This window comes from Microchirus variegatus (genome assembly GCF_963457635.1).
Source record: "Microchirus variegatus genome assembly, chromosome: 6".
In the NCBI taxonomy this organism is placed as follows: domain Eukaryota; kingdom Metazoa; phylum Chordata; class Actinopteri; order Pleuronectiformes; family Soleidae; genus Microchirus; species Microchirus variegatus.
The window spans coordinates 22,206,605-22,221,384 of NC_139807.1; the positions used below are offsets into that span (position 1 = coordinate 22,206,605).

At 42.8% G+C, this 14,780-nt stretch overlaps 1 protein-coding gene across 1 annotated transcript in view; it reads left to right on the plus strand.

Annotated features, from left to right (window-relative positions):
- skia (v-ski avian sarcoma viral oncogene homolog a) overlaps positions 1-13,809 on the plus strand; it is a 98,663-nt gene extending 84,854 nt beyond the window's left edge. Inside the window, exons 2-7 of the mRNA XM_083891072.1 lie at positions 1,569-1,685; positions 8,025-8,140; positions 9,183-9,493; positions 9,585-9,940; positions 11,765-11,995; positions 13,435-13,809. Of these exons, the coding sequence (XP_083747198.1) occupies positions 1,569-1,685; positions 8,025-8,140; positions 9,183-9,493; positions 9,585-9,940; positions 11,765-11,995; positions 13,435-13,611 (1,308 nt within the window). The 3' untranslated portion in view covers positions 13,612-13,809. The remainder of the gene's footprint in view (positions 1-1,568; positions 1,686-8,024; positions 8,141-9,182; positions 9,494-9,584; positions 9,941-11,764; positions 11,996-13,434) is intronic.
- The last annotated feature ends 971 nt before the right edge of the window (positions 13,810-14,780 follow it).

Genomic DNA, 14,780 nt, shown 5'->3' on the forward strand with positions numbered 1-14,780 from the left:
CCATGAAAGCAGCCCATGGGACTGTGAGCATGAGTGCCACAGACATCACCGGTGCCTTTTTGAAAAACTAGGAATTCCCAGGCCGGCTGTGTTTCTGCCCCACGTCTCACAGTCCCACTATTCAGTAATGGAGACATGCAGATTTGTCCCTCCCAGAAGCCCCCGCCACTGGGTCCGTGGAGCTCAGCTGCCAACTTGGTTGCTCTCCTACGTCCAGTGTCACTGAGGCCGGATCTCACCCTAATGGAGAGCTGCGGCGTTGGCAACTGGTGTGTGTGAGATCAGTCACTCTCTGGACTGAACTGTAGGGACTAGCCTTTCGCCTCCAGCCCTGCCCTGCCTGCCTGTTATATAGGACCTATCTATTCGTTTGAGAATAGCACACAAACCTAGAGTCAACCACAGTCACACAGTCTATGTTCTGCCATTCAGGATTTGATGTCCTTTCTTTACCACATATAACAATTAAAAGGGTTTTAAAACTAATATAAAATTAAGTAAAATGAGATTTTGATATATATATAGTTGGCTGACTTTTCTGTGTGCAAAAATACAATAAGATAAAAAATGGTTTAAATTTTATAACCAGGTATTGAACAGCACTCGTGGTCTGTTTCTCCAGTCATTGTATATCTGTGTTGTAGTGCAATTATATTCAAGATTCTCTATAAAATATATAAAACAGGTAATCAAAAAAAAACAAACTGTACTTTTAGTGACTTTACGCAACATTTAATAAGTGTCTGAGAACTAAAATGGGTAATTAATTAATAATAATAGCCAATTATTTTAAAAAAATGGCAAATATCTTTGGGCCCATTGGCCAGTCTAATTCTAGTAAGATTTTTTTTGGGAAAATAGTGTATCAAATGAATCTCTCTCCCTCTCTCTCTCTCTGTGTGTGCGTGTGTGCGCATGCGTGTGTGGCAGCTAGTGACAGCCACAGCTTGGAAAGGCTGAGGTCATTGCCACAAAGTCTGTCGAAAGGGGGAGGGAGAGAGACAAACCCCTACTTGTCTGTATGGCTGTACCTGTGTGATGCGCACACACACACACATACAAACGCAGACAGACAGTGCCCTCGTCACCTCTTGCCTCATCTCTTGGCTGCCCATGAGCAAACATAATTTGTGTGTGTGCACACCTTATTGAAATAACTTCCCGAGACTCAGAAAGACACACAAATACACACAAAGTCAACACCACACCTCAATTTAAACATAGTCACACTTCACTTCCAGCTATCAGACACTCCTATCAGGCATTTTTACACACACACAAATACTAAAACACACGTACACACATAGTTGTTGGTCTGTCTGGCACTATTGGACACGTTTTCACTTTGACATTTCAGTGTGACAGCACCAAGACGGCTGCCAACTTGGCAACCTGTTGTGCTTCACATGGGGAAACTAATCAGCTTGGCTTTGTTTACACACTCAAACCTGTTTCACACAGTACAGGTTTGATTTGTGATTTATTTTGCCCATGAATGATTGTGTGTGTGCGTGTCTGTATTTACAGAAGTAAAAACTTAAAGCAAATGTCCTTTTTCTGTCTTGCAGCCATCGGACACCACCCCCATCAAAAAGTCCAAACACGAAGACTTCCTGTTGCAATCCTCGCTGGCCGACAAAGAGAAGCAGCACGACTGGCTACAATCCCTGTCTGCCTCCGCCAAGGTTGGTGTTGCTAACCTCAGAATGATGATGATAATTATGAGAGATATCGCATAATGTTCTATGGAAGTTTTCAGATGAGAGTAGCATTTAAATTTAGATTTGGCAAGCTGTGCTAATGGGGGGGGGGGGTTTAACTGGTTAAAATGGAGCCAAGTTTGAAAGAGCAGTGTAACAGACTATAACCTCAAAATCACAATGGATGTCCCTCGAGAGGATCAATACGCCTGAAACTAGGGCTGGAAAGACGAAGCGGCTGCTGCGGCGAGTGCGGTAGCAGTTTTGCCAACTTGCCGACTTTGTTGCTAAATCTGGCGACTTTCCGACTCCTTCTAGAGACTTTTTTTGTCTAAAGCGACTTGTGACAAATCTCCCGACTTTTTCTGGTGTTATTGGAGACGTTTGCAAACTCTCATGTGAAAGCACGTATCCCTCTGCAGTTAATGTGCTCAACAAGCAGCGGGTGCTGCCAGGATCCCCGCCCCCTCCAAAAGCACTCGCAGTCTGTCAGAGCAGAGAGGTGACCCTCTGGCTTACAGAGCGCAGTGTAAATGTAAATGTTTCTTCACTCAGTCTCACACAAAATATCACTGCATTTCATACATATCAGACATAAAACACATATGTTATGTCTGATATGTGTAATGATATCTGTGTGTCACGGTACACATGCTTATATCAGAAAAATGGTTATGCAAATTAGGCAATGACATCATCTAGCGACTTCAAACTAGTCGTTCATTTATCGTTATCGAGGTGAGCTGCTCAATATATCGTGATATTGATTTGAGGCCATATCGCCCAGCCCTACCTGAAATGCCTGGAAATGCCTATCAAACCTATGGGTGATTTCAGAAAGGACCTCTTAAACCTGAGGTTCAAACATAATTATGTCTTAACCACCGATTGGTGCAGTGCGTTTCAAGTTATCAGCAATAATGTCATCGAAGCCGAGAAACTCCTCTAAGACAATGTCACGAGGACCCCTTATACCCCTCGAAAATTGACGTATCCACTTTCCCGGCATCTATAGTAGAAATACGCAGCCGCGCCCCCGGCGTCAATGGTAGAATTGCGGCAATGCTTTCCCAGCGTCAATGGGTTAAGAAACAACTCTGGAGGTAATACTTACAGTCAGGTCCATAAATATTGGCTCTATTCACCACTACAATGGATTTGAAATGAAACCAACAGGATGTGGTTTAACCACACTTTCAGCTTTAATTTGAGGGTATTTACATCATTACCAAATAAAGTGAACAGTGTAGGAATTACAATACTTTATATATGTGCCTGCCACTTTTTAGAGGACCAAAAGTAATGGGACAAATGACTGAAAAGCTACTTCATGGACAGGTGTGGGCTATTCCCTCATTATGTCATCTTCAATTAAGCAGGTAAAAGTTCTGGAGTTGATTCCAGGAGTGACATTTGCATTTGGTTGAAGTGGGCTGTTGCTGTTAACTTTCAATATATTGATCTCAGGGCTGAGCCATTTCATCGATTCTGCGATATATATCGATTTTTTATTTTCCCAGAAAGCATTGATACATTAAGTCCCATTCAAATCCCCCGTGTTCCTCCTGGCACGTCCTTGCAGGAAGAGCGGTTAGGTCAGCCAGCCACTAGTGTCGCTGTAGCCCATTTATGGTGATGGGCAGATGAAGCATCATGAAGCATTGAAGCCTTCCATCCATTTGGTTCACTCCAGTGCAAAGCTTCTTGAAGCTTCATTTGCTCTAGTAGGACATCTACTGGACACAAAAATATCAGTAGGCATGAAATAGAAGTGTGTGGCATTTTGCAGAAAGTCTGTGAATAAAACTGTCAGCAAAATAAAGAAGTATGCAAAACATGTATATCGCAGTGATGGCAGTATACTGTGTGTATATACTGGCAGTATGGAAAATTATTATTTGTCAAAACTTGCAGCAAAATCCGAACCATTTCCTGAATCAGTCACGTGGTATAGCCGGACACAGAGGCTTCAGACGTCATCATCTTCAGCTCCTCCCCTAAATGAAGCAAGCCTCGATACGCGTATCACGGAAACGCCCCCCTCCCCTTCTCGGCACACGCTTCGAAGCCTCGATACGGAACGTCACATCACTAGCATTTATAGCAAGTGACCCGTCTTCACACGCCGACGTCTCCCTCTTCCTGTTTACTCAGTGAGAGCGAGGAGGTTCAAGAAAATAGCGGCGAACATAAGTCCAACACTTTCATGCTTAAGAGCAGATGTGTGGAAGCACTTCGGCTTTAAAAAGGAGAACGTAACACCGTTTTTCATGCCGTGTCACCAGAGTCCAGCCACCGTTTAGCAGTTAGCTCCGTTAGCCGTTAGCCTACAGTCGAACTGCAGCGGTCTGTTTATCAAACGAAAATAGCAGCGCTACAAATAACCAGCGTACCTGTGTACTGCGTGTGTGTGTCTCTGTTTTTAAAGTTTACCGTTACTTTAGAGACTCATTTTAACGATCGGGAGTCACATAAACATGACGTAACGCATGTATTTTTTAGGTCAGTCGTCATGGAAACGAGTAAATGCGCCGTTCATGGTTAATTTGTTCTTATTGACTGTTTGGGGAAAGCCATGGTACTATGTTTACTTACCTGGTGGCTGGACTGGCTGCTTCATGTGTTCAGAACAGGCCACTTGATGCACTTTTTAACTCTCCATTGTTAATTGCAATACTGCACTTTGTGTACTATTCAGGCTTGTAAGCTACAGTTTGCACTGTTTCAATAAAGGGAACTAATTTTCTCATCACATTAAAAACATCTTTAATTAATTTTGTCCAGCATTTGCAAGGTGTAGACTCTGTCCAGTCAGATACATATATTGTGTAATTGATGTTTTCAGTTCAATTAATTCAATCCAAGTAAATGCAACACTCACAAATTTCACCAAAATCACTTTGTTCCCTTTAAATCTTTCAGTAAATTATGTAAGAGTATCGAATTATATCGAATAGTATTGAATATCGTGATATATATCGTATCGTATTGTATCGTGAGATTAGTGTATCGCTACAGCCCTAATTGATCCAAGGAGCTGTCACTGTCAGTGAAGCAAGCTATCATTAGGCTGAAATCAAAACAAACCCATCAGAGAAATAGCAAAAAACATTAGGTGTGTCCAAATCAACTGTTTGGAACATTCTTAAAAAGAAAGAATGTATGGAAGCAAATTTGTGCCATTATCCAAATTAAAATGCATTAACAGAAATGCTTTTTCATTTCCAAAATGGAGATGCATTTTGTGACTCATAAATAAAATGAATAATCAATATTTCAAAATGCATTTTCATTTTCAAATTCAGGACTGCTCATTCTGTGACGTAATTAAAATGATAAAGAAAATTACATTTAAGATTTCATTTTCAAAACATCCTCCAGCAAAAAGGGAACAAAATCCAATTTGAAATGTCAAATTTGAAAATGAAAATTGCATTAACAGAAATGCTTTTTCATTTTCAAAATGTAGCTGCATTTTTTGACTCATTGATAAAATTAATAATCAGTATTCCAAACTGCATTTTCATTTTCAACTTCTAGACTGCTCATTCTGTGACTTAATTAAAAGACAAAGCAAACAGAGAAATGCTTTTTTCGTTTCATGTTCGCCGCAAAAAGGGTCTCATAATTCAAATGAGTTCGCAATACGGAGCGGTGCAGGATAGTGACGTCACTGGCCACTCCCCTTGTTCTTCAATCGTGCTGAGCATAGATATGTAGAGTATAGATGTCTTACTGTGGAGTGTCCAACGACAGTATTGGCCAGCAGCGCCGACGACACATCTACCCTTTACATATCTATGGTGCTGAGCAGGTACTATATGACATCGCCAGACTGCTTGACGACTGATGACCAGAGGCCGTCACAGGAAGAAAAGTCTTACACAACTGTAGATCAGTTAAAACTAACGTAACAATCCCAAAAACGTGGGTTAATCTCCAACAATTACTTGGGGAAACGTCTAAAATCTCATTAAGGAGTCTGGTGTGTTTAGGCACAGCACCGCTGATTGTGACCGGCTGCATAGACGCTGCAGCTGTGTGTGTTTGTGTCACAGTCTGTGCTCCAGAGAACTCCGACACAAGGATCGAGCCAAACAATAATGCTGAACTGTAGATCTGTTAAAAGTACTTTAACAATCCTAAAAACGTGGATTAATCTCCGAAAATTACCAGGGAAATGTCTGACATTTCAATATTTAACAGAGAATTCTGGTCCGCGATGTTTCTCCACTCGTTTGTGTGAGTGTGTAGAAGAGCCAGAAGAAGGGGAGTTGTCAGTGACGTCACTATCCTGCGCCCATCCGTATTGCGAACTCATTTGAATTATGAAACACTTTTTGCGGCGAACATAAAAAACGAAATAGCATTTCTCTGTTTGCTTTGTCTTTTAATTAAGGCACAGAATAAGCAGTCTAGAAGTTGAAAATTAAAATGCAGTTTGAAATTTTGATTATTAATTTTATTTATGAGTCACAAAATGCAGCTCCATTTTGAAAATGAAAAAGCATTTCTGTTAATGCATTTTAATTTGGATAATGGCACAAATTTGCTTCCATAAGAATGCACCGGTGAGCTCAGCAACACCAAAAGACCTGGAAGACCCCTTCACAACAGTTGGCCAGATCAAAAACCCTCTCCAGGAGGTAGGTGTATGTGTTTCAAAAACAATCAAAAGAAGACTTCACCAGAGTGAATACAGAGGGTTCACCACAAGATGTAAACCATTGATGAGCCTCAAAAATGTACTTTTGTTCCCGTAAAAAATTCATACTAGGGATGCAACGGTACAGTTTCCCACAGTTCGGTATGCATCACCGTTTTGGATAACGGTAATGGTGCGGTTTCGATATCTTAAGGCATTATTGCATTGTAAAAAGATATAATCAAACCACAAACTTTATTTAAACAATAGTGCACTATCAGATTAAATTAAACAGCAAACATAAAACCACACAAATTAAAAATAAATATGAAGTTTAGTGCTATCCAATAAAAAATGTGAACATGACACCGTGCTGTTAGTAAAAGAGACGAGTGATGGCAACGTAAATGAGAGTCTTTCTCGGAGTCGCGCTGTAAAGAACGAAAGAAGACATTTATTTGAACTTCACTGTGGTGCATAACCGATGCTTGCACACCCTGGTTTGTTTGTTGACAGTCCTTTTCCCAGTCTCATCGGAGTCTCGTTCACTCCTAATTGTTTCTGCACTGTTCAGACAGAGCTCAGCATTTGCATGTGGAGCACTTATTGGCTCCTGGGGAACTCAGGGACGTTCTGATTGGCTCTGAAATTGGCATAAGCAGAGCGTGGCACTGAGTGCAGAGCTGCTCTCATGTCTCTGCTCCTCAGTAGATCTAATCGCACAGAATGTACGGCTATACAAAATTTTGATAATGTTTTGTGACGGGCCAAAATGGACTGAAATACTGTTGTTTGCTGTTGTGTATAGAACCGAACCGAATATTGTTGCATCCCTAATTCCTACACAGTTCACCTGATTTGGATGTAAATACCCTCAAATTAAAGCTGAAAGTGTGCAGTTAAAGCACAGTTTGTTTGTTTCATTTCAAATCCATTGCACTGGTGTAGAGTCAAAAAGAACAAAATTGTGTTGATGTCCCAATACTTATAGACCTGATTGTATGTTCAGTGTCTTCATCCATTCATCTTAGCAGTCACATGACACAACAGAATCCACAGCTACTGTCATGATGAAAGGCCCATTCATACCCTTTAATCAATGGACAATGATGTGGTGTTAGACACTGTTGCCATGATTCCATTGTACAGTTCTAGCACTTGGTTATTTTGCTGTTCCATTAGTGATCGCACCTGGTTACCTGGTGCTTTCTTTAGTACATGCTCTGGCAAGGTTCCAAGCGAGCTGAGGCGATATTAAAATTTGATGAATCAAACCGAACCATGCCGAAACTGTCAATCAGCTAATAACCTACTAAATAAACTGGTTGAGTTATAGAGAGCACTAGTAAAAGAAACAGGAAGTGAAATGCTACATCACCACCAATCTGTCAAGTCACTGACTCACTGCTCCCTTTGAAGGGCCACACACCACATGTTTACCCTCCAGTGCAGGTGCCATTTTTTGGTCTATGCTGTCTGATGTGGTGCTGGTGGCTTGTCCTCCTCATCCCTTGTTCCTACTGTGGTGTTAATTTTTTTGCCGTGACCACAACAGCCGAACTGTGTCGACTTAATCTCAATCCTGTTAAAAATGTAACTATTGTCAGTGTGTTTTTTGGTTTTTTGTTTTACTTGTGGTTAAAGTAGTGTCTCTGTATTTGTTTTTTGTTTGTTTTCAGGGAGTAAACTGCATTCAGCCCAGGCAGAGGCCATCAGCCTTCAGGCCCTGGTCTCCCCACATCTCTGCGGGTGATAAGGAGCCCTCCAGTCACCCTCTGGCCCTGCTGAGAGACAGGTGAGTCTTTCAAAAACAGCTTTGGCTTAAAAAGAAATCGGCCAGAAAGAGTGAATACGAAGAGCTTTTTTTTGTGAGAGATTGCAGCCATTTGCTTCACTGGATCTAATGAGCTCACCCACAGCACACTCCCTCACTTGTCTGGGTGGGCTGGTGTCATAGAGGTCAAGTCTGACTGTACCACAGCCTCCCACACACCACCATTCAAACACATTTGACACACACTCATTATGTGGGCACCCACTTGCTATGGTGCTGCCAGTGCAGGCTGCGCCATATCACAGTAGATCTGGCCCAGTTTCTCATCAAGTGGGAGGAAACAGCTGCAGGCCCTTTTATTTAAATGTTTCTCTATGGTGGCTGGCACAGGCTATCCAGAGTGGACCGTTACATTGTCGCTCTGGCTGTGATTTAATGCAGCGGTCCCCAACCACCGGGCTGCGGACCGGTACCAGTCCGTGGGTCGTTTGGTACCGGGCCACACAGAAAGAATAAATAACTTGAATAAAATGACATTATTTCCGTTTTATTTATTATTGGGGTCTGAACAATGTTTTATTTTGAAAAATGACCCGAGGGAGATCGCTGGCCAGAGTGTTTGCAGCGAGAGCCGCTGCAGAGATTTCTCTCACAAAAGAAGTCACCACTGGCAGCACATTTCAGTGACAAGGAGTGAGTCGCAAAACTAGATTACTTGTGCGACGTATTCAGCCTACACACCTACACAAACATAAGTAAATGAACTAATGGCCAAGACCACAGATCTCACTCACTCGCACTCGTTACTCTCTCTCTCCCGCCCGCCACACATACTGATTTTGATGAACAACAAACAAATGCTGTGTGAGTGCTGATCAATAGTTTTGTGCAAGCAATTTAAGATCCCGACTCTTGTTCCAAATATGACAGGCTTCATTCAGTGATTGAAGCAAATATATCAACATTAATGCAACGTTGAGGACCGCTGATTTAATGAAATAGTCTTGATATGGGGATGTAAATATCATGACGCATGTAATTAAACTTTCTGCTTTCCCCTCAGCTTTTACAACTACAAGAGTCTGGAAAACGGTGTGGCCCCCAATGTGGCCCTCACACCGCTGCCTCCGGCAAAGGTGGGTCCCATGCCCCCGTCAGTACCCAGCACCTCCCATCCCAATGGAGGCGAACCTCCAAGTGAAGGCGCCAACTCGAGGCCCCGCAAGAGAAAAGCCATGGGGGAACACCATCCACAAGCGATAGAGGCCACATGTCCTCCACCTTTCACTGCCGCCAAGCCACCACCGCCACTGCCGCCACCTCAGGAGGACAAAGACTCTGAGGTGGAGATCGAAGTGGAGAGTCGTGACGAGTGTAAGTAAAGAACTCTTATGAGCCAAGCTTAACTTAGTTGAATCTGGAATTTCCACAAATCTCACCCTCTTGTCTCTGTTCTCTCCAACAGTTACTTCATCCATGTCCTCCCTGTCATCACCATCTTTCACCTCACCCAGCAGTTCAGCCAAGGACTTGAGCTCGCCATGCGCCCAGGTGCCCAACTGCCCTGCCACATCGGCCGAGAGCACGGCACCCCCCACCGCCGCTGTTGCTGCTGCTGCACCCAGCGCACCTATCACGGCTACAGTGACTCCTCCAGAGCTGGGGTTGGAGACGGAGCTGGAGAGCCTGAGGCAGGCGCTGGACAGTGGACTGGACTCCAAAGAGTCGAAGGAGAAGTTTCTGCACGAGATTGTGAAGATGAGGGTGAAACAGGATGAGAAGCTGGGATCGGCTCTGCAGGCCAAACGCAGTCTCCAGCAGGTACATCCTGTTTGATGAGTCACAAAGAGGCAGTTCAAGAACATCGTCATCTACGAGTTTAATGTGCATGTGTTGAGTACTATTTAAGTTCTATGATTAGCAGAGTTTGGCAGAACAGACTGCTCACTTTGCCTCATGAGGAATGTCAAGACACCTCCAAAACAGAGCCATAGACACAACCATGCCAACCATGTACCAAGTATGAACGGCAGGTTTGTACAGTGTCTGGTGCAAATGTTGCTCCTCAGTAGCACAGTCAAAGCAGCGTCGGTCATTAGTGTGTGTTCAAGTGCTTGATTTTTGTTCAGGGTGTTAAAGTTGAAAACAAAGCAACTGCGGAGACAGCAGGTTTCTCTCTCTAGTGGAGAACCAATGATTGTCTCATACTGCATCAAATTCACATGTAGCACAAACACGCACACACACGCCTAAGGTTCCATTCATAACAAAATGAAGGTTCATGTTGGTCTGGGGTTCCACACATGCACTCCCACATTCCATTCTCATATAATATCCTAACTGAGTATAGATCTAAATGTTTGTCATAAAATACTTTTCACATGTTCAATGTCGTAACACACACACACCGTGATCTGCGGGAAACAGTCATACCTTGAGTAGCTGCCTCGCTATAGACTGTTTATAAAATGGATGTGGAATGTATTTGCAGTTGTCAAACCATGGGTAAGAGCTGCTTCACCCTAACTCACATCTGTCATTCAAGAGAACCAGTCAGATATGTTGGTATAACTTTCTATACAAGTTGTAACTGTGTAACAGGCAAATGATTGGAAGAGTTCAGTGAGGATTAATGCTCACAGTGATTCACAAATGCTTTCCACTGTTGCCAGTTGCAACACCCTGATATCAGTGTACTGTGTTCAGAGCTGCCTGGTGACTCACCAGTCTGGCACCAGTCAGATGTATTTACATTGTATATAATGTCATTGCAGTGATGTGTCACTGCTTAAAAGGGATTTCCCAACCTTAGCTGCCAATGACAGCTCATACCCGACTTTCTCTGAAATCAGACAGAAAATTTTCAGTGAAACGCAGAAGTTGATATGGAGTCTTTATCAGTCCTTGAAGTTGAGCATGAGTTGGCAAGTGATAACAATTGACAGTGGATGAGGGAAGGCCAGACTTCCATTTTTTATTTTTGGTCTTGAACTGAGAATAAGAAAATACCAGCGAAGGCGTCTGTGTGTGGGCGAGCAACACAGAAAGTGTCCTGAGCAAAGTAGGGTAGATTCAGTGCAGCAGCATTCCACTTTCACTTTCCATCAGTATAGAGGAGCTGAAAAAATGATTCAATAATAAATAATCCAGCCAGCCATAAGTTAAATGAATGTGGGCTTCCATGAACAGAACCCGCTGCAGTTGTTTAGATGAACTAACTCTAACCCTGACGGTATTTAGACAGTTCTTGCATAAAGCCTCTGCAGAGTAAAGGGTGTGATGGGATTCTTTCTTTTCACTCTTTTTGTGGGAACTAACGGAGATTGGTGACAGACAGGTTTGTCTCAACTGCTCAGTTCCCATGAGAAGACTCTGGGTGTGTTACCACAATGCACACACACTCACACTCTTTCAGTGATTCGGAGGAAGGAAAGCTTACTTCTGTCACCGCACACGTTGCCCTAACCTCTGACTCGCTTGAGTGTAAACACTGACATGGACACTGCCTGTGTAATAAGTCACAGTGACTCAAAGTCACATTCCACTGGCATTCATAAGTGTTGCATAAGCAACTGTTATGAATCATATATCTATATAAAAAAAAAAGTAAATTTACTGATTGATTAATCGTCGTCTTCTTCCCAGGAGTTGGAGTTTTTGCGGGTGGCCAAGAAGGAGAAGCTGCGAGAGGCGACCGAAGCGAAGCGAAACCTGAGGAAGGAAATCGAGCGCCTCCGCGCTGAGAGCGAGAAGAAAATGAAGGAAGCGAACGAGTCGCGGATCCGCCTGAAGCGGGAGCTGGAGCAGGCTCGACTGCTGAGGGTCTGTGACAAAGGCTGCGAGGCCGGACGGCTTCGCGCGAAATACTCGGCACAGGTCAGTTCGTTTTTTTAAGAATCTGTATTTTTTTCCAACTTAGGAAACATCGGACATAGGTGGGAATCAAAGCCAGACAAGATCTCGCATGTCAGCAGACACTTAATAGTGTGATGTGTGCAAAGTGATGGTAGGAAGTCTAGACAACAGCCTTAGGGTAATTACAGTGTATCACTCTTTCAAATCCTCTCAAAGTCAGTAAAGGAGAAAGGCAGAGAAAAGTCACACACACACACACACACACACACACACACACACACACACACACACACACACACACACACACACTTCCTCTTCCAAAAATAAAATAAAAAATGGGTGTAGCTTCAACTGCACAGACATGTGAGTCCCCCACCTAGAGGAAACAGAAAGAGACGTCAGCTTCCCCCAGGCACCATGGGAAATGCAGATTACACAAAACAAGAGGGAGGTTGTGCTCTACGACTGCATGTGTGTGTGTGTGTGTGGCTCCCTGCAGAGAGCACATGACAGATGTTGCAGAAGTTTCACAAACTTCCAGGGTTTCCATCACACTTTCAGAGATCATTTGGCTGAAACTGACACCATCATTTTCACGTCACCAGCAGCATAAAGGATTTGTTTGTCTTAAAAATATGATAGTACTTTGAGGAACTTTTTTTTTAGTTTTTTTACTGAGAAAACTTTGGCTGTTTTGATAGAAACAAGGAAACCAGTGCTCTCAGAGCAGTGAGATAATCTGTCCAGAAAATGAACGCAGGATTTCGGTTCATTTGATTCAACGACATTTCTACATTGATCACCATCAGAGAATGTGAACAAATTCAGAAATTAACTTATCTTTCAACCCTAGATATGTATATTATGGTGTCTTCAGAAATCACATGTTAGCAACATATTTTTGATATAATGTCAATGTAGAAAAATAATCTAATAACATGCAAATAAGGAAGTAATCTATATAAAAAATCTAAATTGAAATTGCAAACAAAAATGGAAACGCACACAAAATGTTGGATAATGATATTAAAACAAGTGCAATTTTGCAGAATTTGAGGGGGAAAACAGCGTCAAGTGCAAGAGGGAAATATGGTCAAATCATCTGGTAAAACAGCATTAAGCGTGTTTTAAAAGAGGCATTTGAAAGTTTTAGGTTAATCTCACATTGAGCAGGAGGCTTTTCCACAGATGAAGAGCCGTTTCAGTCTCATCCATAAAAGGACTCAGAGGTTTAGATCAGCTGATCTCATGGGCCTCACTCGACAATATAAGGGTTATATGATGTCGTCTCGTTAAGAAGAAGAGGCTTCACTGTACATGACTTACTCTGCATCATACAAACAGGCAAAGGAATGATTTAGTTCCACAAAAAGTCTTGAGTTTTCTCTGGTCATGATCGTCCTGGAGTTAGTTCCGCTGTGTCGCATGACTTCATCTGTTTCCTGCCATGTGTTTACCAGATTGAGGACCTCCAGATGAAGCTGCAGCACGCAGAGGCCGACCGCGAGCAGCTCCGAGCAGATCTGATGCAGGAGCGGGAGGCCAGGGAGCACCTGGAGCGGGTGGTGAAGGAGCTACAGCAGCAGCTCAACAGTGACAAAGACGGTACAACCAAGGACACGGCCGCTGATAAGTAACGCACGGCAGCCACACACCCTCCCTGCCCTTTCACCCCGTCACCCTCTCAAACTTCACCTGCATAAATCAGACCAGAACCTCACCCAGGAGTTCTGGGCCAGGACACACAAAGACTCTTCCTCAGAGAAAGGGAGGAGCGGTGTCCTCCTCCCTGCCTATGAACAGTCACAAACTGGAAACAGCAAAGTATACATTCTGCAAACATGGAAGTGTTTCAAAATCAATCACTGACACGCACACTGACACTGACAGAAACTCAGAGGACCTGGATCTCACACACACGTGCGTGTGAAGGACAACATGCTTAGAGCACAACATGTGGCTGTGCCTGGAGATTGTCTGACAAAGTTAAAAAAAACAAAAAAAAACTTTTGGAGACATTGATGCAGAAAGACGATCATTTTCTATCAAGAGTGACGCAGCTGTGGTGAGGTGTTTGTGGTGCAGCCAGCAGGACGGCGCTCATGCACCTGCAGTTGGAGGAGGATTTTGAAGACAATTATAAACTATTTAAGAGACTACATAACGATGTGTAAAGAAAATAAAGGCAGTTACATTGTTTCTCTGTGAAATGGAGTTTGGTATGGAATTAGATTTGTGTCAATATTTTCAAACACTTTTCACGATTCAAACAACAATTATATTTTCACACAACACTTTTCACGAAGCAAGCAACACTTTAAAAAAAAATAAAAAAATGTATTTAATCATTCAAAAATATATTATTTTAATGTTTGAAAATCTAATTGTTCTTTCCACTCCCTGAAGTGTTGCTCCGTGGTTTTTGGTTTGTGGGCGGGCCTTAGGAAGCGGTCTGCTGATTTTTGAGTGACAGCTCAATGGACCGGATGTCGTCATGAGCTCGGAGTCGCAGATTTACGAGATTAAAAGTGTCAAATATATGGGAATATAAAGTCACAGATTTATGATATTAAAAGTTTCCATTTTATTAAATAAATCAACTCACACCCAGAATTTCTCCTACTGTTTATGTGGTTTAAACATATGTATCTATATCAGTTCAGTCTGTGTGTGTCACCTACTGCCGGCTGCCTTGCTACGCTGGGTGAGAGTCGTTGCCGTCTTTGGAGCTGACTGACAGACATTGACTAAACCAGAATAGTTTTAATGTCGGCTCCATGGGAAGAAATCAACAGTGTTTAACTGA